The 24,749-nt window shown below is 46.8% G+C and overlaps 2 protein-coding genes across 9 annotated transcripts in view; one reads left to right on the top strand and one right to left on the bottom strand.

Moving 5' to 3' along the window:
- Positions 1-20,450, top strand: part of LRIG1 (leucine rich repeats and immunoglobulin like domains 1) — a 94,933-nt gene extending 74,483 nt beyond the window's left edge. Inside the window, exons 9-19 of one of the 2 annotated variants that reach the window (XM_075095754.1) lie at positions 450-530; positions 5,891-5,962; positions 7,262-7,333; positions 9,582-9,745; positions 11,562-11,882; positions 12,536-12,817; positions 13,382-13,801; positions 15,103-15,225; positions 15,819-15,983; positions 17,084-17,392; positions 17,592-20,450. In XM_075095754.1, coding sequence (XP_074951855.1) covers positions 450-530; positions 5,891-5,962; positions 7,262-7,333; positions 9,582-9,745; positions 11,562-11,882; positions 12,536-12,817; positions 13,382-13,801; positions 15,103-15,225; positions 15,819-15,983; positions 17,084-17,392; positions 17,592-17,824 — 2,242 coding nt within the window. In that variant the 3' untranslated portion in view covers positions 17,825-20,450. The remainder of the gene's footprint in view (positions 1-449; positions 531-5,890; positions 5,963-7,261; positions 7,334-9,581; positions 9,746-11,561; positions 11,883-12,535; positions 12,818-13,381; positions 13,802-15,102; positions 15,226-15,818; positions 15,984-17,083; positions 17,393-17,591) is intronic. The other variant, XM_075095755.1, reaches the window with a different exon arrangement.
- Positions 17,863-24,749, bottom strand: part of SLC25A26 (solute carrier family 25 member 26) — a 95,017-nt gene continuing 88,130 nt past the window's right edge. For all 7 annotated transcript variants that reach the window (XM_075095763.1, XM_075095761.1, XM_075095762.1 and 4 more), the window contains one exon: positions 17,863-23,672. In XM_075095763.1, coding sequence (XP_074951864.1) covers positions 23,576-23,672 — 97 coding nt within the window. In that variant the 3' untranslated portion in view covers positions 17,863-23,575. The remainder of the gene's footprint in view (positions 23,673-24,749) is intronic.

Here is a 24,749-nt window from a genome sequence, read left to right on the forward strand (position 1 = left end):
ATCTTCTGAAGATACAGCTATAGACAAATACATTTGTACATTGGAATAGCCAAAGTTGTCTTAATTCATGGTAGTAGCATTTAAGGAGAGCTGTTTCTTGCTGTTTAGTTTTGGGACTTTATTTTCTTTTTCCTCTTTTTGTTTGGATGTGCAGAATTAGAAAAGGACTGAAACCAACCTGTTGAAGAGTAGCTATCTGCTACTGCTGCTGTCTCAGAAACAGGGTTTCAGCTAGGAAAAACCATGGGCTCTTTTTGGAATGCACGGTCTCAGCATGGGTCAGTGCAGGAAGAGTGATGAGTGCTGCTTTGCTGCAGGATTCATCTTTTTCTGATAACTTTCAGGAGAAAATGGGAAGCTCTTCTGGTGGCATTCTCAAACTTTCTTCTGTTTGTTTTTGATGATGGACTAAGACACTGATTATGAGCTCTCTCTTTTCCTCTCCCTAGGGAGCTAGACCACAACGACATCTCAGGCACGATAGAAGATACCAACGGAGCCTTTACAGGCCTAGAAAACCTAAGCAAGCTGTGAGTATCCCTGGGTTTGAAGTTCTGCAAGGCAGCTGTGTTGTGTGCCTGTGTGCGGGGTGGGTCTCTCTGACACAGCCTTCCTCCCTTTTGAACAAGGTAAAAATCAACAGAAAACCTGAGATATAGTAGTTCTGCAGCTCACTGCAAGAGTGCAAATGTGGTTATCAAGCGCTTGTGTTTCTAAGCAGATGAGGCGATTATAGTCCTTTTAAAGCGATGAACAGATGGTGCCACATACCGTATGTAGTTCAGAGATGCAGGAGAGAGAAACTACAGCAACAAAAAAGACCCCTTGCCATCTTCAGCAAAGCACTGATTGATGCAGCAAATAACAATAAACACAAGAGGAAAATCATCCCATTTCCTGTTACAACAGAGGATTTGAAACAGGATTCGTTTCTGTGGGATACTCTGAGAGTGATCTTTTGGGCTTGCTTCCATGTGCAGTGACAATAAAAGACACCATGGGGCACAGGCTCTTAAAGAGATAAAAAGAAACCTAAGGCAAGCATGCGCCTTGCAAATGTTTATAGCTTGCTTGGCCTTCGCAAGTATTTTCACATTGCTCTGTGCTTGTTCGTATTCCATTTGAAATCGGCTATATAAATCAGCCCTGTCAGAGAAGGCTCTGATGGCTTGTGACAGATCAAGAGTCTTTCTAATCATTACCTCTTGCCTTTGTTTAAGTTCTCAGCACCCCCCCATCACGCTGTCTCTAATGCTGAGATGGCACAGCCAGAGGTGCAGTAAAAGTACCTCGATGGATAGCAGATGGCTAGAATGAATCCTGGCAGGCGGTATATTGTCACGATCTCATTAGAGACTCCTGGGGGAGTGGGAAGAGCCGTGGCAGGATTTGTGGGGACGTAATGCTTAGATGGAGACGAAAAATTTTGAAGTCACAGGCATAGAGGGCATTCGATCATTGTTAAGGGGAGTCATTGGATCCAAGAAGACGGAAACCAAGTTGCAGCTGCAAGTAAGTGAGGCAGAAGGCAGAGAAGGACTTAAGGACTGGGGCAGTCAGGCAGGGAGGTGGAAGAAGTATAGGGGAGAGAGAGAGGCCAGTAGGAGTAGCTGTGCCTGTGGAGTTGGGAAATCTTCCCACAAGTTGCTAGAGAAAAGGCAGAGGAGCAGATGTGGTGGGTGGGATGGTCCTTGGCTGCTGTTGCTGAAGTTTTTGGTTTGCCTGAAGAAACCAGTGAAACCATGTGAGTGGCTAGAAGGGTAGTGGGAGCAAAGGCTTTGTCCAGAGGGATTTGCAGGCTGTAGGACTGTGAGTCTGTAGAGAAGGTGGAGGAAAGGAGCAGAGAGGGAGAGCTGTCCTGGTGGGACATCCGTCATAGGGCATCACTCCAATGTGGCCATTGGCATGGGAGCAAAAGTGGCGATCTCAAGTGATTGGGATAGTTTAGAAATGCTGGGTGCATGTAACAGGACAGAGGTGAAAAAGCCAGAGGAGGCAGCATCGAAGGAAAGAGTTCAGCAAAAGGATTGACTCAGCAACCAGGAGAAATGAGCACTGATGAGCTGTGGGGGTCAGGCAGAGGCCAGGAGGTAGAGCAGGGAGCAGTATGAAGGAAAGGAGTGGAGGCAGCCTGTGGGGTTGATTGGGTTGTGTGTTTGGAGCTCTGGGCAGGGCAGCTATTGCTGCACTGTGAAATAGCCATGGCCTGCTCTGATGTTTGCTATCCGGCACAAGGAACTACTTTGAAAGGTGTCCGGTTTGTCTGCCGTTAGCGAAGGATGCAACAGGGGCTTGCGCAAGTCTAAAGACGCTGGGTTTGCATCTTTTTTCCCATCATTGACCTCTGTCTTCTGTTGCACATGGACTTGGGCCAGATCTGCGTCTGGTTGAGCACAGGGAAGGACATGTGCCTGTGGTTTGTGGGGGGAGTTAGAGCAAATTTCATAGCCTGGAAGAGCATGTGGATCAGGTTGGTCTTGGGCAGATCGGGGTGGCTGGATTACCTAACACAGCAAACCTGCTGTTGGACAGACAGGATGCTGGGATCGTTCACTGACAGCCAGAGTGTAAGGCTAGGAAAATATGAGATTATTTCATTATATTTCTTGAGGCCTTTTGGGGACACTTTGGAGTGGTCAGTTTTAAAGGGATCTGTTCAGGACTGTTTTAGCTCGTCAGCATGTAAATCCCAAATTTGTAATTTCAACTAAGGCTGAAGTGAGTATCATTCCTGCTGGCAGGATTTTTTTTGTAAATAAAATATTAGCCCTTACAGAAAACATTTCGCTGTGTGATTTAGGGCCTGTGTTTAAACCGTCAGCCAGCTTTAAATGCATTAGCATACAAAAAATAAATGGGCACTTCAGAGGAGAACTGCCAATGAATTAATAATCACCTCAGCTCTGTGGAGATTGCCTTAAAAGCTGTTCCCCTTTGATCTGGCACAGATTAGCCTCTGAAAGGATTTAGCACAGAGCGCGTTGTTCACTGAAATGAAGGTGTTAAACTGAGAGGTGGGGAGGCCAGTCACTTTAGCCTTCTCTGAATTATATATGAAGCTCTCCAGGATGGAGAGCACAGGCCTAAATTAAAATGTTGTTTCAAGAAAGAGGGAGCTGAGAAGCACCGAAGCATAAAAAGCATCAGTGGAAACGCTGGGGAACAACAAGTTTCCTAATTATTGAAGCTGCTAAATGTAACCGGTTTTTTGATGGCTCACTCCGTGACAGAGATCTTCCTGCAGGTGCAAAACTGGCTGGAGGAGAAAATGCTGCTTTCTAATGAATTGCGTGCCTAGCGTGTAATTACGCTTACGCAATCACCGGGAGGCCATGCTTGCGCCTAGCTCTGCTGACAGCGGAGGAGCGTTTGTGGACTGCAGCAGGCAGGCTAATTGTGGAGCTGCATACCGCAGCGTTTGCATTCCAGCGTGCCACAGCCCTTTGAAGGGGGCCGCTGGGTTCAAACCATTTTGGAATTGGAGAAGTGCTTAGCTGAGATTTGGAAGGCATAATGTTTTTAATGAGTTTTCTGGGCGTGGTGCTATGTATTTCTCATGTATATAGCCCTAAAATTGTATGCACCTATACAAGTGGTGTATACATTGTGTATTCACATCCCTAGATGTACTGCTTGTCTCTGCACAGATAAGTAAACAGATACAGTCAGTATGTCCGATTTTCAAAGTCTAAGATCCACTGTAAACTGTAAATAGAAGTCTCTGGTTATCAAACCCAAGCTCAGCATAACACCTTTATTTAGGAATATGGCTCCAGAAACGAGTGTGTATGGATGCAGCCATAAGTGACCCGAGTTTGCATATAGTAAATAATTTACTACATTAATCATTCTAATAGATTTTTCAAAGCCTTCATTTATACATCCGTGCCTTTTACCAAGGTTTACATGGTTGCACACATCCTTTGGTGCTTGGGGTATTTCACCCAGAGCAAAAAGTCACACACACTCTCATGCAATAAATAGGACTTCTGATACCTGGCTTTGGTGCTGTAGCAAGGAGCTCAGGAAAGTTCACTGTAGATACTTAGAACGAAACTGTCGATAAAGCAGGTTGCAGCTGTTTGGAGCCTTTAATCAGCCACCAGCATGCCATGATAACTGTCTTTATTCTCGCCTCAAATAATTAACAAAGGGGCACAGCTCTGAAAATTCAGCTCTGGTCTTGTACCAAGTTAGCTCTCCCCATAAGAAAGGGCTTGGGATGTGCGGCTCACTATGGAGGCTGGGAGGTGGCTTTGCCTGAATCTGAAGCTTTTGGTTGTGTTTTGCTCTAGAACGGTAAGATTTGTGATTCTGGGGCCACAGACCTTTTGTATGGGGCTAGGAGTAACTGGCCTTTCCTGTCCACTCAAGAACTAGAGTGGTGCCTCATCTGGCGATACCGCTGTCAGGGTGGTTGACACTGAGGACGTACACGGGGTCATAGTGTTGCCCGGTGGCAGGCACCCACATTCCCTCCAAAGACAACAGGCTGCAAGGACAGATTGTGAAACAGTCTCAGCCCTCTCTGTCGTAACAGTCAGCATGATGAGCCCCATTTTTGCTTTCTACCCAGTATGGCATCTACTGCTTTCATCTACACAGAAACTGGGCTTTCTGGGTGCCAGTGTTGAGGCACCAAATTATCCTGAGATATGAAGGGTGCCTTGTGGAAGGCCTTGAAAAGCTCCTGCAAATGTGTTTGCTCATATAATGGCCACATGTGCTCCATCTCGTACCCCAGCCTCCTTTCCCTAGCTGGTAGCAAGCTGTGGGACGGTCATAGTTTTAGGGCCTTTTTAGGGTGCAAATAGAGGTTACAGCCTATACTGAAGGAAAAATCTTGAAGGAAAACGCTATCAAATGCAGCAGTGTATGTGCCAGATTTTTACCTGAGGCGTTAGTGATGACTTGCATTGGACACCATGTGAAGCAGGCAGCGATAAAAGATGCACCTGGAAGATATACCTTAGACAGAGAGAACCTGGGGAAGGAAAGCATTTCCTAATTAATGACATTGGTTGATGTTTTATTGAACAGTTGAGGAGACTCTCCATTTTGCATGAACCCTGCCCCGACCAGTCGCCACTGGTCAGTATTTATAGAGACCTGTTACTTTGCAGATAGCAGCTGGGCTGTGATCGCTCCAGCTGGCTGTTGCCTGCTGAGAGTCCCGCTCTTGCCGCTGCCTGCTGATTTGGAGGAATGCTCTCTGGTCACAGATGCAAGCAGGCACGCTCCTCAGCTCTGTACATTGCCTTTTCTCTTCTTCCTTTTGCCCCTTGAAATCACCCCGTGGCTATTATTTATTGCATTACATTGCCTTACTGTTGTATTTATAATAAGCCAAGGAAGGAAGTCGGCCGGCACTTCAGTTAGCTGCTGTATAAACGTGCAGCCAAGAGACAGCCCTCAGCTCTTGTGTGTGGATGTCCGTTCAGGCCAAGCAGCAGTGAATAAATTACCACTTTTTTACTATTTGGGGAAGAAGTCAGAAATGAAAAGTGTTGCAGGGAGAGACCAAAATCTTGTTAAACCGTCATTGCACTTAACCCTGTCCACAGCCAGCCTGCGAAGAATAGAGGGGACCTTCTGCTACTCAGCAAGCTGGTTTCCAAGCACTGGAGCAAACCTGCCTTTTTACGTGATATGGCACATTCCCTTTTGTGCTGTCATCACTATTAAATTCGAATACAGATAAAAGGATTTAATTTCAGGAGCGGAAAAGCGAGTGTACTTCAGCCCTCTTAATCTCTGTGCAGTTCAGATTTCCCGGGACTTACACTGAGCACGTATATCTGATAAAGCCACGCTAATTGTGTTCCTTCTTCTTCTGCCCCCCCCCCATTTTCTTTCGGTGTATCTGGCACTGGATGTTTGGAAACTGCAGAACTCTGTTTGGAAACAAGATCAAGTCGGTGGCCAAGAAAGCGTTCTCGGGGTTGGAGGCCCTGGAGCACCTGTGAGTAACCCACCATGCCTCAGAGTTTGGGAAGGGGGTCTGCCAAAAGTAGCTGTTTGAGAGATCTGCTAGCAATTTAATAGCGTCTTTGTAAACTGAGAAGCCAGTCCATTTGTGGGGGCCACCTGCTTCCTTCTCATTATAAGTCTGCCTCAACTTTGGCCTTTTTTTGTGCCAGGAACAAAGTTATAGAACATATGGCAAATCTGCATGCTCTTAATTTTTTGATTTGTTCTTGGATAAATACCGCCTTGACTCGCACATTGCTGCTTTGCAGGCTGTTAGCAATGAAAATATGCTATTTCAGATGTAGCCCTCTCTCCTCCTCCCTTGCCCCTGCTTCCTCCTAAATCTAGGCTCTGGCAGTGACACATGTTGCAAATGACTGCTTGCGGTGCAGGCACCGAATGTCCCCGTTCAGCACAACTGCCTTAGAACGATTTGCAAGAAGTAAATTTTGGCTGCCGCTATGTAATTTTTTTCTGTATCCCAAGGCTGATGACTCCAGCAGTGATTCATGAATAACTTCCTTTCTGAATTAAGACAAGTTAAAGTATATGTGATTTTGCTCTGGATGTTTTAGTGGCTGTTGATAGTATGAAATGTTACAACCGTTGGGAGCATACAGAATGGTTAGGGCTGCCTGACTAGGGGTACGTCCCCAGGTAAAGGTTCCCTTATGAATGCTCTACTGAGATTTTCCTCTGCAAGCAGTCCTTGTCTGTCCTACGCTTCCCTTAGTAAACTTAAGGCCTAAATCTGACACTGTCCTTTTTCAGAGGACAAGTGGATTTTTTAATTAGCAAGAATTGTGAGGGAAGCTTTTAAGAATACCTTCTTTTGGAAACATTGCAGTGTTTTTCAAACACAATAATATCCTCTCAAAGTCACTTTCAAATAACTTCTCAGTTGTCGTTTAGTGCAAGTATTTGCTTTCTTTATGTTTGCTAAAGGTCTAGCCTGGGATACAACATTCCTGACTATCTTTGGTTATGGAGGGGGCCGAGGAATTTCTGAGCTATGGATGATGGAGGTAGCCAACACTGAGGAAGTGTAGTGAGAAGATGGAGTATGAAATGACTTAGTGGTTTATTCCCATAGTCTTTTTGGTTGACTGTTGTTTGGCAATACTTATTCAAGTGTTTTGTGGAAAACCATTTCTATGAGCTGTGAGTGCGTGTGGCCTTAACAAGGAGCTACCAAACCACTGGCCACTGGAGTCGTTGCTTAAATATGGAGAGACTTTGTCACAGCTGTAGCATCCCTTTTGTTCACGTTGCCTTCGGTTGTGTTCTGCAGGAACCTTGGGGATAACGCCATCCGCTCAATTCAAGCAGACGCTTTTGCTAAGATGAAGAGCCTGCGGCAGCTGTAAGTAATTGGACCGTACACGCCACTAAGGAAGCAGGGATCCTTCTTGTCCTGGACGTGAGAAGCAGCACGTTGTGTCCGATGGGGTGTTATTCGCATTACCACTCATTTATTTCCTCCTCCCCTCTGTCCTCTGCAGGATATTTTTACACATGAGTAGATGTCACGGGAACATCTTGAATTTAATAGTGAGTGAAATTAGATCATCGGAACAGGTTCTTCCAGCAGGTTCGCATCTGTGCAATTATTCATCTCCGCTCAGGAAGTCCAGCCCTGGTCCTGTTAGCCATCTCTCCTCATGCTGCCACTGATTTAGTTCCCAGCGGCCCATCTGCTCCTTTGCTGTACCTCTGTTTAGGGTTCGCGTGCAGCACTGACATTTTAGTGATAAGCACCATTTGAACTGGATCCGCTTGTCATCCAGCGTCCTGGTGTAAAAATACAGATGTGTTATCGGAGCTGCTGCTTGTGCTCCAGGCTGGGGCTCTGCACTGTTATCAGACACTGTTTCCAGCCTTGCCTGGTTTCCTTTTCTTTTCTATAAATATTTAATCCACTGTCAGTGCATTGCTACACTCTGGAGTAGTGCAATGTCTGTGGAACGAGAATTCACTTATTTGGTATTCGGGCAGGTTCAGATTATTCTTCCTGACGTTGGAAATGGGAATGGGATGGTCACTGTTAGCAGTGACTTGCAATACCAGTGAATAAGACAAATGTTGCATGTCCGTTGTTTGTTTAACCACCTTATCTGTCACACTGGCTCTTGAAACAACATTGAGGTGAAAGATTGATCTTATTAGAGAATAACTTGAGGGATCCCAGATATTGTGAAAGAACCTTTATCCCATGGAGAAGGTGGCTTTCGGGTAGGGGACATATACATGCCAAGTGCATTGTACTGAAGTCTTAAATACTAAGGGTCTCTCTGACCTGTCCCAGTAAGGCAGTGGTGTTTACACCATCACATGTATTAGGGGTTGCACATCTTTCTAGGACAGCAAAGTGGACAATTTTGGAAAATCAGATCCCCATGTTCCCTCAATCCCTGCCTTTTCAGTCCATTTCTTCTTTCTCCCTTTCCTGGCTAGTTTCAGACTTCAGGATATCCCAAGGTTACCAGGTAGAAAAATGGGAGGCGATTCACAACTTCTTACAACATAGTGCTGGAGGTGGGATTCTGCTGTGCTCTTGATATCGTGCTCTTGCACAACTTGCAGTATTGCAGGACAGGACTTCTCTGTCCATGGCCATTTTCCCAGTGTCTGAGGCATCCTCACGTTCGATTCAAGGGATTAGACTGGGTTTTCCTAGGATCTTGGACCAAACCAGACCAAAGTCTGAATTCCCTGGTGGTGTAAACTTGCAGTTCTTCACTGGCCTCAGAGCTAAGCCGAGCCACAGTTTGGCCCAGAATATTTAAAAAAAAAAAATAATAATCCTGAGGCTCCCCTTGTATTTGCCCCTTTTTCACAGCTCTTCTTAACAGAAGGTGCTAAGTTACTCTTAGGATGTTGAGAAACGTTTGTGTGTTTCGCTTTCCAAACTAGCGTATTGGGTTTACACAAATGTCTTTGGTCATTTTTCTTCCACTGCTTCTGTTAATTAGTGAAAACAGCATCAGCTACACCTCTTATCCCTGGTGATGCTGGTGTGCGAACAGGTACAGAAGGCAGGTGGAGGCCTCTCCACTTACTCCTGTGGTGTTGGCTGCTGAGGGAACTAAAGGTCTTACAGCAGGAACTTGGCATCCTCTCACTGTTCAGTAATTAAGTCTTGAATTCAGTCCCCACCAAAGATGCTCAAACCACAGAGGCAGAGAAGGAGCATGGGTGGTAATTAGATATGAGGAATGGGAGTGGGATGGGCTCTACTGTTGACTTGTGCCTCCCGCTGTGTGGCTCCTGTGCAGATGACCTGCGCGAGTTCCTCTCACTTAAGCCGGGGGTGGCATTGCTCGACTGTTCCTGGGGATCACTCTGGAAGCTGGCTAATAAATACAGGGCACTAGGAAGTGTCAGTGGAGCACAGGAGTGGGTCGTTCTATGTGGAGATGAAATGCTGTTTAAACGTGTCATGTATTTAACATCTTTAGCGCCTCGGGAACAACCCTGCAGTCCTTTTTTAACTTCCACCCATGCTGGGGGGGAAGGGAGGAATGTGTCTGACATGAAAGGGCTGTGAGCTTTCCAGCCTTCTCTCCTTGTGGGACTCACAGCAGGCTCGTGTTGGTTTTGTTTCCCTGCAGCCACATAAACAGTGACAGCTTCCTCTGCGATTGCCAGCTGAAATGGTTGCCCCAGTGGTTAGTGGAGAAGGAGCTGCAATCCTTTGTGGTGGCCACCTGCGCCCATCCTGAGTCACTAAAAAGCAAGAGCATTTTTGCCATCGTGCCAGAAAGTTTTGTGTGTGGTAAGTCTTGCCTGTGTGTTTTGAGGTTGTATGAAGGGTAGGACTCACTTGGAAAACATTTTCTTTCATTACTAACATGTCATTACGAGAGGGTTTCTGTTTTGTTTTGTTATTCAGTGGGATCAAAGGAAGGCCAAGCCTGCATTTAAAAAATTTGTCATTGGCTACAATTTATTTCCCACCAAAACCACACAGCGCGTTGCTTGCATCTAGTGTATTCCTTATAGGGCTCCCTGAGTGTTAAATCAAAAGGGACTAATGCTTGTTCCAGTTCCAAATGGAGCTGCAGAGATACTTTCCCAGTCCCCTCGGTTTGATATTACCAAGACTGCAGCTATAACTTTTTTCACTCTGCAGCGTTCTGAGCTGCTTCTGTGGCTTTGTGTTCTTTGCTTACCTTTTCTTGCTCTTGTAAATAACAAAGGGTTTTTTTAAAAAAAAAAAGCAGAGGACAATCTCTCCATCACAGCTCCTTTTTTGGGGCCAGTAAGGCATTACACATGAACTAACCGATGGATAACATTTGTATTATCTTTTTTTTTTCTCCCACGGTTGTTTTTTCTTCTAAATGGCACCTACTGCTGTTCTCCCACCCAAACACTGCAGTTGACTGTGCACCTGAGCTGTGGTTGCAAAGCAGCACACACAAACATCATCTACCTTTTTCGTAAAGAAATGTAGATCGTCAGGGGAGACCAAAGTGATGCTGCTCATGCATACAGCTTTTGAGCAAAATAAAGGCCTGGTTTGGTGAGCCAAACCCTGTGCTGTGCAGTCAACCAGTGTGCATCCTGGGTGGAGCTGCACATGGCTGTTAGATGAAGGAAAAATGAGGTTTTGAGAACACTAAGTTGAATGCATGACTTGCACTGAACACTGAGAAAAAGCTTTGTTCCAGCTGCTGTCCTGTGTCCCTCTCGATCCCAGAGTGGTTGGGCTCTGCCTAGGTGGCCTCTGAGAGAGTCTGGGAGGCTTGCTGTGTTCATCTGGAAGAGGAGAATTGTGAAGGCTCCATCCCCACAGCAACATCACAAAGCGAAGACAGCTTGGCTTCTCCGGTGCCTGCCAAGTCCTCCAGGCACTAGTACTCCTGGTTCCAGAGGCCTGGCTGTTTAATTAAACCTTAGTCAAATATTAAATTACACCATTTGTAGAAATCTAATAAATGAATCTGCTTGGAGCCTTGCTAAAACCAACAGTCTTCAGGGCAGAGAGAGAGAGCGTGCAAAGCTTTCCACCCCAGATGGGTGACAGGCAAATACAGCTGCTTCTGCTTTGACAGTGCATGCTGCAGTCGCCTTGCTCATGAGCTTTTCACCCCTAGAGGCGGCATATGCAGCCCTTTAAGTGTCCTCCTGCTCTCCCCTCCTGCGCCATGCTAATGCAGGCCTAGAGGTGAAGCTTTTAAGTTCAGTATTGCTCTTCATGCATGGGTCGTACAAGGAAAGATAGTTCCTTCAGATCATAGTAGCTTTCTGACGTTCAGCTACATTGGTGAAGGGAGCTAGGCACCTTGTAGGTGTGCAGTCACTAAGGGACCGTCTGAGTCCACTGATCACAGGACGAACCAGAGGAATGAGAGTCCTAGCTTAGACCAGCCACTCAGTGGAGTTACGTATGGCATGCCTGCACTATAGAGCCCGTCTTGACGGTGGGGTGCTCTGCAAGAGCAAGGTGCTTTCCTGGTGTAGACAGCAGCGGGTGTAAAAGCAAATGTGCAATAATGTCTTACGCACTACTCATTTCTCATTGCATCTCGCTTGCTCCAGTCTTTCCTCATAGTCCAGAACTAACTATGCCTGCTGTTTTCTCCTAGATGATTTCCCCAAGCCACAGATCATTATCCAGCCTGAGACAACAGTGGCTGTCCTCGGGAAGGACATCCGTTTCACCTGCTCAGCCGCCAGCAGTAGCAGCTCCCCCATGATGTTTGCGTGGAAGAAAGACAACGAGATGCTGCACAATGCCGAGATCGAGAACTTCGCCCACGTGCGGGCAAAGGATGGCGAGGTGATGGAGTACACCACCATCCTGCACCTCCGGCACGTCACCTTTGCCCATGAAGGGCGTTACCAGTGTATCATCACCAACCACTTTGGCTCTACCTATTCCAACAAGGCCCGACTCACTGTTAATGGTGGGTAGAAAGCTGTTTTCTCATTCCTCTCCATAGCCTGAACTGGTGCGATTCACTGGGACCCACTTTTGGCAGGCAGTTACTCCTGAGGGTCTGTCGTGATGGGGAGGAGCTCCTAGCCTCTTTGCACCAGCTGCTCGCATCTCAGCAGATGCTGAGAATTGCCGTGTGAGGAGCACATGCCAGGCTTGTGGTGGCTGTCATCCAGCTGAGCACTTCAGCACGTTCTTAACGGCTTTAGCTGCCTCTCTTTGGCTGTTCTGGTAGTCTTTGCACAATGAAACGGGCAGATGAAAATGAAAATACAAAACAATACAAAGAAGAGGGACTGTAGTGATGGAAAGCTCTCTGTAGGAAAGAGAATGGGGTTTGTTTCCAGGTTAATTGCAGAAGGAAATGAGCTTTGATCCCAGCTCTAAGAATCTTGAGGGGGGGGGGGGTCTTGGACACTGCAGAGAGGTATGTGCTGTAGAAAGACAGGGTTAGTCCCCAGCAGTTTAGATGTATCCCGCAGAAGCAGCTTGCCATCCTCTTGCCTATGGGTAATTATCAGATCCATCTCCTGCCTAGGAAGGCAAACAGATAGAACTGCCCAGAAAGTGGTGTTTTCCCCATTGAATCGCTCATCCCTTCTTCTTGTTTCTCTTTATCAGTGTTGCCCTCATTTATCAAAACTCCCCACGACATCACCAGCCGGACGGGGACAACGGCACGGCTGGAGTGTGCAGCGGAAGGACACCCCACCCCACAAATCGCCTGGCAGAAGGACGGGGGCACGGACTTCCCTGCGGCCCGAGAGCGCCGCATGCATGTCATGCCTGACGACGATGTCTTCTTCATTACGGATGTGAAGATAGAAGACATGGGTGTCTACAGCTGCACGGCACAGAACTCTGCGGGGTCTGTGCTTGCAAATGCCACCCTGACTGTACTGGGTAAGATGCGTTAGTGCCCCTGAGAGACCAAGTGGTCGGGAAGTGGGAACTGGAAGGGATTGCTGTTCAAGCTCTTCAGCAGTTGCAGATACAGAGAAGGGACAAAGAGGCAGCACTCTGCATTAGTCTTGTTTCGTTCTTTTACACTGTAGTTAACTAACGAAAAATACCCTGCTAATTAAAAGAAGGAGCCGTGAGTTGCATTTCCTCTTGTGCCAAGGAAGCCCCTCCAACCAGCCTATTTCCTGCCTGGGAAAATTACTTCAAAAGGAAATTGCACTCCACCTCTCTTGCCCTGCGAAATAATTCATGTGTGTCAGCCATTGCCCCTTGTCCTCGGGGGTTTCTTTTTTGGGAAGAGTAACACCAGCTGGTTACGGGAAGGCCTTGGTTGTGGTTGTTAGATCTGTTGCGGTTTGCAGCTGCCATGCTCCTGGGCTCATGGCTGTAGTGCACTGCTGTATGTTTTATCTGCAGGAACATCATTTAACGTTCAATACTGCTAAAGGAAATCTGCTGTTACACTGTCCCCAAGAGTTAATTTCTGTGTTTATTCTCCTGCAGAGACGCCATCTTTGATTCATCCACTGGAAGACCACGTAGTGTCTGTAGGTGAGACAGTGGCTCTTCAGTGCAAAGCCACGGGGAGCCCACCTCCCCGCATTACCTGGCTGAAAGGTGACCAGCCCCTCATCGCGACAGAAAGGCATCACTTCACCTCCGGCAACCAGCTGCTGATCGTTAGGAACGTTGTCTTGGAGGATGCTGGGAAATACACCTGTGAAATGTCCAACACCCTGGGGACAGAGCGTGCGCACAGCCATGTCAGCATCTTACAGTCTCTTGGCTGTAGGAAGGACCGAACCACCGTGGGGATCATCACCATTGCCGTGGTGTGTAGCATCGTGCTGACTTCTTTGGTCTGGGTCTGCATCATCTACCAAACCAGGAAGAAGAGTGAAGAATACAGCGTCACCAACACAGGTAGCTCTAGTCTACTGCTAAGGCCTTCTCTCACCTTTTGCACTGCCAGCCTGCCCACTGAGGCTGAATCGGCATCTCAGGTAGCCACACAATCACACTGGAAAAGCAGTTGGCTAATCGCAGTGGTTCTCTTGGCTCACAAAGCTGGAACCAGCTTTCCCTCGCTCTTGAAGCACGTTGAGAGCTGCATCTCCCCCCTTGGCTGGCTCTTCAGAAAGGTCTTTTCCACTTGGCAGTAGTTTCCCCCATTGCTTTGTTACTTTGATTTTTCCATGACCATAAATGATAACTCTTGAGACAGTCTGGATTATGTCCACGATGCTGGGAACCTGTCTTACTTCTTAGGAATCTGTATTTCAGACTGTATTGAAAGCGTAGAAAAATTAGACTTTGAAGCTGGAATCCCTTTTTCCACGTTGCCTGTCAGAGCTGTTGTAGCTCTGCTGCCGAGGGGCATCCCTCACCTTTTAGGGGAAGATGCAGTGTTCATTGCTTCCTCTGGATCTTCAAAGGGTATAATTTGGTGCTGCAATAAGTGTTGCAGTGAGAATGAACTCTTCCGCACTCACTGTTATACAACCTCTGAACCCAAGTATGGAAGAACCATCCTAAGGCTTGCTGCCCTGCAGGGATTTGCAGCCTTCCTATATTAGCCTTAGCTTTAGATACAGCACAACATAGCGTTTTAAAGACACGGGCTAAGCAGGAAGTAAGTCTTGGATACCACACGACCAGTGTGATGTGTAAGTTTTCTCCCCCTTTTTTCCATTCCTGAAATCTTAGGGCTTCATGCCTAGCACAATTGAGTTTGTTTGTGTGATGGGGGAAACTGAAATAGTCTGATCTATAATGGAGAAAGCCAAGGATAGCTATGAGGCTTAGACTTACTTGCCTGCTTAAGTGAATTGAATGCCCTGTTCTCCAGAAGTCGTCTACTCATGATTTTGGCAGACAGAGGACTTGAGTCAAAACAAGATCCCTGAATTTCGTGGGGAAAAGGAAGGATTTACTTGTTCTGAAGAGACAGTTCCACCTCCATCTACCTTGTACTGACCATGCCAAATGCAAACACCCAAAAGGGTTTTATTGGTGCTGTATCTCAGAGCTTTAAGCTTTGAAAAGATCAGGCTTCTGAGGAGAATGAAGTATTTAGGCAGTTCAGTTTCCATGGCATCTGCAGAAAATACCAGTTACAGATGTGGTCCCAAATCCCTCTTGAAAATGTGATTCTATGTGCCTTTGAAAACAGAAGCCTTTATATCCTGCTAGGAACTGACATTTCTCTGCTCCCATTACTCTAGATGAGACTATTGTGCCTCCTGACGTGCCGAGCTACTTGTCTTCACAAGGGACTCTTTCTGACCGGCAGGAAGCGGTCGTCCGAGTAGATAACCAACAGCCCAACGGGCACATAGACAGCAACGGTGAGAACCAACCGGTTTAATTATTTTTTCTGTAATCCTGCATCTGAACTTGATATGAGGAGGTAGAAATCACAGTACAAAGTACTTCTGTGCTTGTTACGAGTTATCTGAAAGATCTTCATAATGTAATTCTCTAGCTACTGCATTTATGCAGAACAAGGATCTGTCTTTCACTTCACTGAGCTCTCCTCTGCCGGTAATAACAGCGTTCATACCAGCAGACTGCTTCACAGACTGCTCAGTCAGGCCCTCAGGACTATTTTTTTGCTAATTTTGGATTAGTTCTTTGGCACCAGAGTTACGCGTAGTTAAGCTCTACTAGAAAATACATTAGCATTGCCTGTCCCTGCCTTCAGGCTTAGAAATTAAATGCTGGCATTTTACAGTATTTAAACACAGCACATTAGGAAGGTAAAGGTAAGCGTTCTGAACTAAGATTCTCCTGAGATTGTACAGCATTTATTCTGTTAAACATTAGCTTAAAATTATCTATTATCTCCGTTGCTATTTTTTCTCCCTTTCGCAGCTTTTATGGTAGAAATGAGACTAACAAGTCATTTAACTGAGAGCAGATGGTTGTAATCCTTAGCCAGATGGTTCGTTTGTTACAGGTATGTGTCAGACCGATGCTGGAAGGTGTCCAGATGTTGAAGCTCCCGCTGTAGGTTGTAGACAGCCAAAGCTGTGTATCGGCTATAATAAAGACACTTGGAAAACTGAAGACATGGCTGATGGAATGCTTGTTCCAGATAAGACAGGTACAAAACCCATTAATCTGGAAAGGTATTTCGTGTTTGTACAGATCCGAAAGCCCTCCAAGTCAGACAGCATTAAGACAAGAAATTGTTACCTTTAGTGAAAAAAAAGAAAAAAAAAAGCCCAGAATGATTCTCAGGTGTGAGCACAGTAAATTTACTTTCTCCTGCTTGCTTTGATCCTCTATCAAGCTTGGATAGTTTGAATTCAAGGAACCGTCAGGAAGAGGCAGACTAAAGCTCACGACAGCCATTGCTTGCAGCTGGCTGATCGGCATTTTGATTTGAGCCGTTCCTAAAACATGAGAGCGCTTCAAGCTGAAGGTGTTAAAATTTTTCATGCCCTTTAAAGGGGCTGTCAACTTCAAAGCTCAGCTTTTTTTTATCATTTTCAAAATTTAAAAGGTTGTTTTGGGCACTACACCTGCCTCAGCTCTTTGCCAGTTTCTTGGGTGTTACACTCATACTTTTCTATTTTTAGAGTGCGTTTTCTGTTCTCGTGCTGTATTGTAACATCCACTGAAACAGAGCCAGTGAAACAAATTTTCTCTCCAGGAGAAACCGTGAAGTTTAATAATGGAAAGTTGTTGAGTGCACTAAGGAAATTAACTTTCAACATTCAGAAACTCCTGCCTGCTCGCTTCTTTGAATTCTGCTCATCTGTTATTCTCGCTGACAGTAATAACATATCTTGAGATAACAGTATGAGTTGACAGTGATCCCTGTAAAGCAGCAGCACAAAAAGAAAGGTAACTTGTATTCTAAAGCAGGTACAGGAAAGTTCCACTTCCTATTTCTATCCTGACTAGAAAGTCTGGAAAAGGAGATAAATGCACAGTTTATTTTAAAAAAAACCGAAACAAAACAAAGTACTAAAGCTGTTAATTTAGTGACAGCTACCGAGGTCTGAAAAACACAGGTATTTCCTAGTCCTGTACAAACCCGAGAAATGTCCACACTATTTAGGGAGAGAGATTCCCACACTGCCGAGGGCAGATGAACTAAACAGCTGCCTTTTCCTTCTGCGAGTTGTGCGCTTCAGTGCTGACAGCCTCCAGCCGGTTAATCTTCCTTCGTTGCCCTTTTTCCTTCTTCCCTTAAAGGCTACGGCCTGCCAGTTGTGTGCACGGACTGCAGCGGCAGCACGGACAGCATGAACATCCACATTTACCCCAAGGAGTCGGAGTACTACTCTGAGGCCCTTAAGACTATGGATAATACCTACCCGAACGCACTGAGCAGCAAGGAACGAAACAGGAAGAGGGGTGCAGGCACCAGCCTTCTTCATCCTCAGCCGTGCAACGGGATTGCCAGCAGCAAGAGGACGGAAACAGACGGGACCCTCTACCCCAGCAACCACGACAGAATAAGACCTGTGAGCACAACCAGCCCGCTGCTTGCAGATAAACACGGTACGTGCTTCCTTGGGGATGTCTTTTTCGCCCCAGATGTAGTACAGTACAGTCTGCGCTATATCAGAGCCCCGTTTTTCTCCCATCAAGCTTTTCTAACCGTCTCAAGGGCATGCATGATAGTGGCAGGGTTGGTTTGATGAGGAGCGCTGGCAGGCTGAGCGTCAGCTAATCGCACCGGGTCTTTGGTTTCTTGCAGGCTCTTTGCAAGCAGCGGCAAAGCCTTCAGAGCTTAACAACCTTAATTTGGTGAGAGCTTCACCGGCAGGAGGGTCGTTAAAGCAACTGAACGTGCTGCCTGAAATTTCCCCAACACTACTGGATTTGCAGAGCGAAGCAGAAGTGAAGCAAGCTCTCCTGTCCAATGGCTACGCGCCCAAGCCGTGCGACTCCGTTTGCGAGTTGAAGCCACCAAGCAGATCGCTGGACTGAAAGGACAGACTGCCATGTGCAAATTAACAAACACACTATTATTTTTTTTTAATTTTTTTTGCACAGAGTATATAGGCTACTTACTTCTACCTCAAATCTTGAACTGGTGACCTGTCAAAGGCAAACAACTGAGGTATGAGAAACAAGCTTGTATGGGGAACAAACTCCTGTTCGAGCGTCATCTGTTTGTATATAGTTTAAAACTTCCCTGAGAAGTATGAAGCGCTGAAAAGTTGACTTGCATATGAAGCACATAAATGCAAGGGATTATTGTGTAAAGAGAAAAGTATTTGATACAGTTGTACATAAGAGTTTTCATATATAAATATATATATATAAAAATATATATATATCTTTTACAGAGGCTATTTTAATCTTTAGTGCATGGAAAACTGAGTGAAATTTTACAATTTTGGCAATATTGTTTTCAGTATCAGGTTGCTGTTAAACTTTGTGAGAGAAATAATTCTGGTGCCTTAAATGCATAAGCAGAACTTTTAAAAAGCCAGACTGTTCCAAAGGGATTGTCCTCTTTTCAACGGAAGTTCCTTTAAGTCAAGTATCAATTGGGTTACTTAGCACAAATTTTCCTTCCCCTTTGAAATTTATTGCACTTAACACATTTAACCAGAGATCTTCAACTGTTTCAAATGAAGTTTATAGGAAAGAAACCATGCGGTGAGAAATTACGTAGCAACCTGATTTTTCTTCCTGTTGGTGGAAGAACTTAAATTCCATCACTTTTCAAAACCGCATAAAAATTAGGATTTGAACTGTGACTGCGTGACACGTTAGAGCGGACCACACAAGAGGCACTGAATAATTCAGCGACAGCGCAGAGCCCCAAAACACCCAGACAAAAAGGCCGCCATGATTAGTGAGCAGTCATTACCACAGTAAATAATTCCCGCAGTAAACTGCGGGGTGGTCTCATATCGCACCACTCAAAAAGCATCACAGCGGGAGGCGTTACCTGCCCACGTACGCTGTTACGGCACCGATCACCGGCAGAGCTCAGTGCAGGCCTTTCCCCTCGCAAATGGATGCGGCTTTACCTGTGGGAGGTGCATGTAACGATACACAGCCTCGCCCTCTTCGGAAGGAATAACCCGTGCCAGTATAATGCATTTTCACACCCAAAATAATACCTCTGTTCTGGAGGGGGTTTGAAACCGTAGAGCTGTTTTGCCAACAAAACTTAAAATCACACTCCTAAGCTGACAGCTGTACCGTTAATTCATCTGATACTTCTAACCCTTTTTTTTTCCTGCAACACAATATTACGCTTTCCTGTTGAACGCCATTACCCCCATCTGCAGCCGGACTCTATATGAAAATACCCGCTTCAAATGGATTTTGCTGCTTCGTGTAGCAATTCTAGGCTACTCAGAAATGTACTCATTTAGAAGGGAAACCATTTATTTATGGTTGAAAGTACTCTGTTCAATGGAAATGGCCCGAGTGGTTTTATGTGGTCTTTTAAGTTCATCCATGAACGGGGCGGGGAAAGAAATACCCACCTTTGTCACTTCTAACTTCACTATGATGCTTTTTATTTATAGAAAATCTGCTTTCTGTTGGTGTTGGTACCTGTGGATGGAGGACTCCCTTCCAGTTACTTGTCATTCGAGTTCTGCTAACATAAGGTTGCTAACTCTGGTGATGACTACTTTGGGGGAAGGTTTATTAGGGGGTTTTGTTACTTTTATCCTTAGGAGCAGCTCAAATGCCAGTCCCCCTGAAGCCGGGTCTGGTGGAAATCCACCTTTGCTAGTGCTCTGGCTGAAAAGCATCAGAAATAAGGGCAGAGACATTTAATTTTCTGGTCAGATCCATCGCTTGGGGATGTGCCCAAGCGCTACCGCGCCTGCGGGGTTTCAGCGAGCTGTTACGTGCTGCCCCGCAGCGGGACGCGAGGTGCCCGCTCGCTTTGTTACAAGCTGGTCCTCCCCAGCCTCACGGCGAGGAGCCGCCACCTCCGCAGGGGAAGGGCCTCTGCTGATGGCGAGGTTCACCCTAGACGAGGCGGCTGAACCTGACCTTGATGAAGCAAGGCATAATTCAGCCAGGTACCTGTCTGTATCAGTTCCTGACTATTGACACGTTTGCACTTTGAGACAGGTGGCTAATTATGTTGAGTGATGTTAGAAAACTATAAACCAAGCGTAATTTTCCCTTAAGGGAAAATTCAGAACCGACTCACAAGGTGACAACAGTGGAACCGGGGATGGGGGAAGATGGGAATGATTGAATTGACTCATTTTGCTGGCGGAAATGTCATCACCATTGCAGCCACAAAGCATGTTTGCCACATTAACATTTGAAAATAATGTTTCTGAATAAAGTTAACTGCCTAATGTTTTGACTTCCACTAAATATGTGAATTTGCTGCTTCTAAGAGGCAATGTGAAAGAGGAAGTATTACTTTTGTGTACAAAGTTATTTATTTATTAGAAAATTTGGTACAATGTTGTACATTGAAAAACATGTAAGATATTGAAGTGTCTAACAAATGGCATTGAAGTGTCTTTAATAAAGGTTCATTTATAATACTACAGCTGTTTTCTTGAGAGTGAGCTTTTGGGAGTTTCAGTTGAAAATTAAATAAAATTCTAATCCATTGCTATGCTTTTTTCTGTCTCTCTCTGATGCAAACGCAGCCTATCTGCCAAAATACCCGCTCTTGAAATTAGACCCACAACTTTAACATTAGATACTGTAGCTCAGCATGAGACTCTGGCAGCCTGGCTTATGGATGGGGTGGAATCTGGGGGCTGTGTTGAAAGATGCAATGAAGAACTTGAAGAAACGCATTTCTAATGTATCAGCTTGCTTTAGTATCTGGCATGTGCCCTTATCTTGGCGGGGCAAGCAGAACAGATCGGGGGGGGTGCGCGTGTGTGTATGTATGAAAAATGGGCCAGGATAGCACCAGACTCAGCTGCAGTTGTGAACACCTCCAGCTGTCTCAAACTGAGCCCCACCCTGTATGGGAAGTCCAGAGGCAGCTTCAGAGATAAGCTTGGGTTCTTGCTTTAACTAAAAATCCCAATTCGGCTCCTGTATATTTAAAAAAAAAAAAAGTCTATATTTCTCCCTCCACGTTACAACTTTGGGTATAAAGCAGATTTTTTTGAACCTACGCTGATAAATCCCTTAACACACGTAGGAGTTAAAGTATTTTAAAATGTTAAAGGCTCTTCCTTTAAGAGGCTGATGCCTGAGAGTCAAGTTTTGTTAGTCCACTTACCCCAGTAATGGAATAAAATTGTCAAGTGTCAGTAAACATGACATAAAATGTCACTAAAACTCACGGCAAACGGGCAGTAAGGGTAAACCCAATGCATTTTTAGGTCTTTCCCCTGTAGCCCCACAACTAAAAGTGTCATTTTCAGCAGGATTAGACAAATCGGTGTGTGCGGAACTTGCCTCGTGCCATTCCCGGCTGACTGAGTCCTTCCTGCAGCGGTCGGGATGCGGAGCCAGTCCAGCAGCACATGGGACGGGGAGGCACGTGGCGGCCGGCTCGCCTCCCACACCCCCCACAGTAGGGGTGCTAAAACAATCTGGGTAGTTGTTTGGGGCCTTTTTTTTTTGTTAAGAAAAGAAAGCAGTAATGACAAAAACTGATTATACACCTATTAAGCAAAACCCAACAGTCTAGCATTTGGACCCAATGCCTTACAAGGCATGATTATTTTCAGCTCAAGTAATTAAATGCACCAACTGCGGTGCTAACCCTCACATTGTGTTTAAAAAGCTTTAATAGAAAATATAAGTTAGCTTTTAAGACATAGTAATAAATCTCCCCGCCCCTCCCCAAGACCCCTAAAATTGGTTCCACTCTATATATAAACTTCATAAAAGAGACAACCTTAAAAGTGGCAGGAAGCACTGCTACACCATGCCACGGAAACTGGCACAATTAACCAGCCATTACAGGACTTGGCTGAAATTCCCCATTTCAATTGAAGGTTATTTTTATGAATTAATTATGTCTTTTGTTCTTTATGTTTTACTCATTTGCCAATTATTTGCTATGTTTTGGCCTCGAAGAAGTCTTATTACTATGTCATGGGATGACAGTGTAATAAAACATCCAGCCTTGGTAAGCCTGGCCTATGTTTGTGCCTAGGCAGCAGTCTTCTCTGGGCGGGGGCTCAGGCGTTGCGCATGGCCCAGCCTCGTTCATGCGCTGACCTGGTTTGGCATTTGTCCTCCCTCACCCGAGGCTCCCTGCAGCTGGGCGCCTTCCTCCTGAAGAGGACAACCTCAGTGTTAAACCTGAGCACCCCAGAGGCGCACGTACGACATCAGTCAGCTCCGGTGCACGCGTGCAGGGCCGCCAGGCTGGAGCCAAGGGCCTCGGTGCCGCCGTGGCTGCACAAGCCGGGCTCTGCCGCCCCTCTCAAGCCTGACCACGGGCACTCACGGTGCATCGCGTCCCCACACTCCATGGGGCCCCTGCGGCAGCCGGCACCCCCCTCCTCACCCCCACGCACAAGTCCACCAGTGAGGGGCCCCTCAGCCTCCCAGCAGCACAGCTGAGCCCAGGGCAAACATGTGAACCGGCACCACCTGACCCGGCCCCTCTTATCCCAGCGCCCCAGCACAGCCTGAGGAGGGTCTTCGGTGCCTGCTGAAGGCACTCGCTGTGGCAGCTCGGCTCTGCCTGCCCCAGCGTCCCCACGCAAATGCCATCCACATCTGAACATTCCCAAGCGTGGCTTAGCCAAGTTGCTGCTGTAAACTTGGCCAGTTCCCCCCCTTCTAGACTCTGGTGATAATTTTGAGTAATTCCAATAAGGCCTTTTCACCAAGCTCATCCCTGCACCATTTTGGCCACTACAGCTTCTCCTTCCTACTATGAGACCAAGAGCAGAGGTTCGCTCTGCCTGCCAGCAGTCCCCCGAGAACCCTCAGGATCCATCCGTGCAGAGGCAGGACTTGTGCGCCCTCCCTGCCTTGGCTTCCCAGCCGCCCTCCTGGCCTTCAGCATTTCCAGCCCCCTGCTCCTTCAGCTGCTGAGGGAGGAAGACCAAAAGAAGGCAGAGCTGCATGTCTTTGCACAAGGCGTAGCTGTAAAATAATACAAGCCCATGCTTTTACTGGAGAAATGTGAGTCTAATTAATAAAGCTGCACTGGCTACCACACAGGAATGCTCGCTGAGCACCTGTAGGTATAAACAGGAATATAAACTTTCACAAATACGGCTCAAATCAGAAACAAATGCATTATTGTCTTTTACAAAGAGCTCTCCCAACCTGGAATACTTTCAGGGCTGTCAGAGGGCAGCAGGCTGTAACTCTATCAGCCCCTTCCCCAACCAGAAAAACCCTCCCCGTGTTATGAGGCAGGTGCCACTGAATTATGAAAACTCGCTTTATTTCGGTCTCCTGGCTCAGCCCACGATCTGGAGGTTTGCAAAACATTTCCCCTGCAGGAGTTCTAATAACGCCTTTCTCAGCCACCATAATTAGCTATTTACCCCCCAAACATTACTTTTTTGGCACAACTCTCACAATGACCTCACTCACTTTCCATGCAGGAAAATTTCATGTTTGGGAAATTGGATTATTGGAGGATTTACTTTTCTTTAGCAGCGAAAGCGGTGTTCGGCCTGCTGAACAGCTGCTGCGGCACGGCGAAGGGGCGGCAGGAGGAAGGCTGCGTTCGCGGGCCGACTCCTCCTCCAGCTCGGTGGCTTCTCCAGCCCTTCGGCGGCCACCAGCAGGACCGGCCAGGCTGGGTCAGAGCAGCAGCTGGTGAGTCTTCTCGTATGTCCCCAGGAAGATGAAGCCTCCCAGGCTGATGGCTGCCATCCGTGGGACAACACCTGCGAACAAGCTGAAGGCGAACGAAAGGGGATTTCAGAGGATGAGTGGAGAGCGGATGCTGCACGGCTGGCTGCAGGGACTTCGGAAAACAAAGCCCAGAAAAATTCTCTCTTGCTGGTTTCTGAAATCCCACCCCACTGCTCCCTGAAGGAACCTGTCTGGGCTTCCCTAACAGTACTCCCAAGCCTTGCGATTTTTAACCCCTCTCCCCGCTCCTCAGGTGCAGAAGGAAAGGTGCAGGAGGCTACAGGCCACGTTGCGCAGAGGAGCTCAGACACATCCCAGCGAAGGGCTGCAGATGGATGGGAAGCTCCCATCTTCCACTGCCCCCCCAACCAGTCACGGCAGAGGGGCCCCCTCTCTCTGCCAGGGGCTCTCCTACCGCAGTGGCAGCCCTGCTCGCTGCAGCGGCTCATTCCCAAGAACATCCGACGGGGGCCAGCAGGGAGGGAGCAGGAATGGCTGTGTGTTCAGCCGCCACAATTTTTAGGTGCCTGATCTTAATAGTTCTTGGAAGTTAACAGGAATCTCATGCAAAGCCACATCTAAGCTCACAGGTGGTTTAACAACATCAGGATAGGCCAGTGTATCCTCCCAAAGGATTACAGGCTTCCTTCGTAGCAACCAAGGATTAAACATTAGGCTCGAATCTGTTTTGGCATCCCCCCGCTGATCTGTTGCCCGCATGGCAGAAGCCCTTCTCAACACTCTCTGGCTTTTTCCAAACACTGCACGGTCCTCCCTAGGAGCGTGTCCACGGTGGGACAAGGTGTAACTCTGGGTGAGACGGGGCGGCGTGGAAGATGCACGCACCCCCAGGGCTGCTCAGCAGCTCTCTGCTCCCTGCCTGCACCCGGCTACTCACGCTGCGCTGGGGAAGCCTCTGGCTGCAGTAACTCTGGTTTGCCTTGTAATGAGCTTTGCGAAGGAGCCTGGAGCACACAGGCAGATGGAAACATTTTATGGCTTTACTAGACAGCAATTGGGTCTATTACCATAATGACAGCTTTAAAACAGAGTAATTTGTACAAGGCATGTATGGACAGAGCGCTGATAGGGTAAATCCTACGGTGCAGCGTCGCTCTCG

The sequence above is a fragment of the Phalacrocorax aristotelis genome, chromosome 6 (genome assembly GCF_949628215.1).
Source record: "Phalacrocorax aristotelis chromosome 6, bGulAri2.1, whole genome shotgun sequence".
In the NCBI taxonomy this organism is placed as follows: Eukaryota; Metazoa; Chordata; class Aves; order Suliformes; family Phalacrocoracidae; genus Phalacrocorax; species Phalacrocorax aristotelis.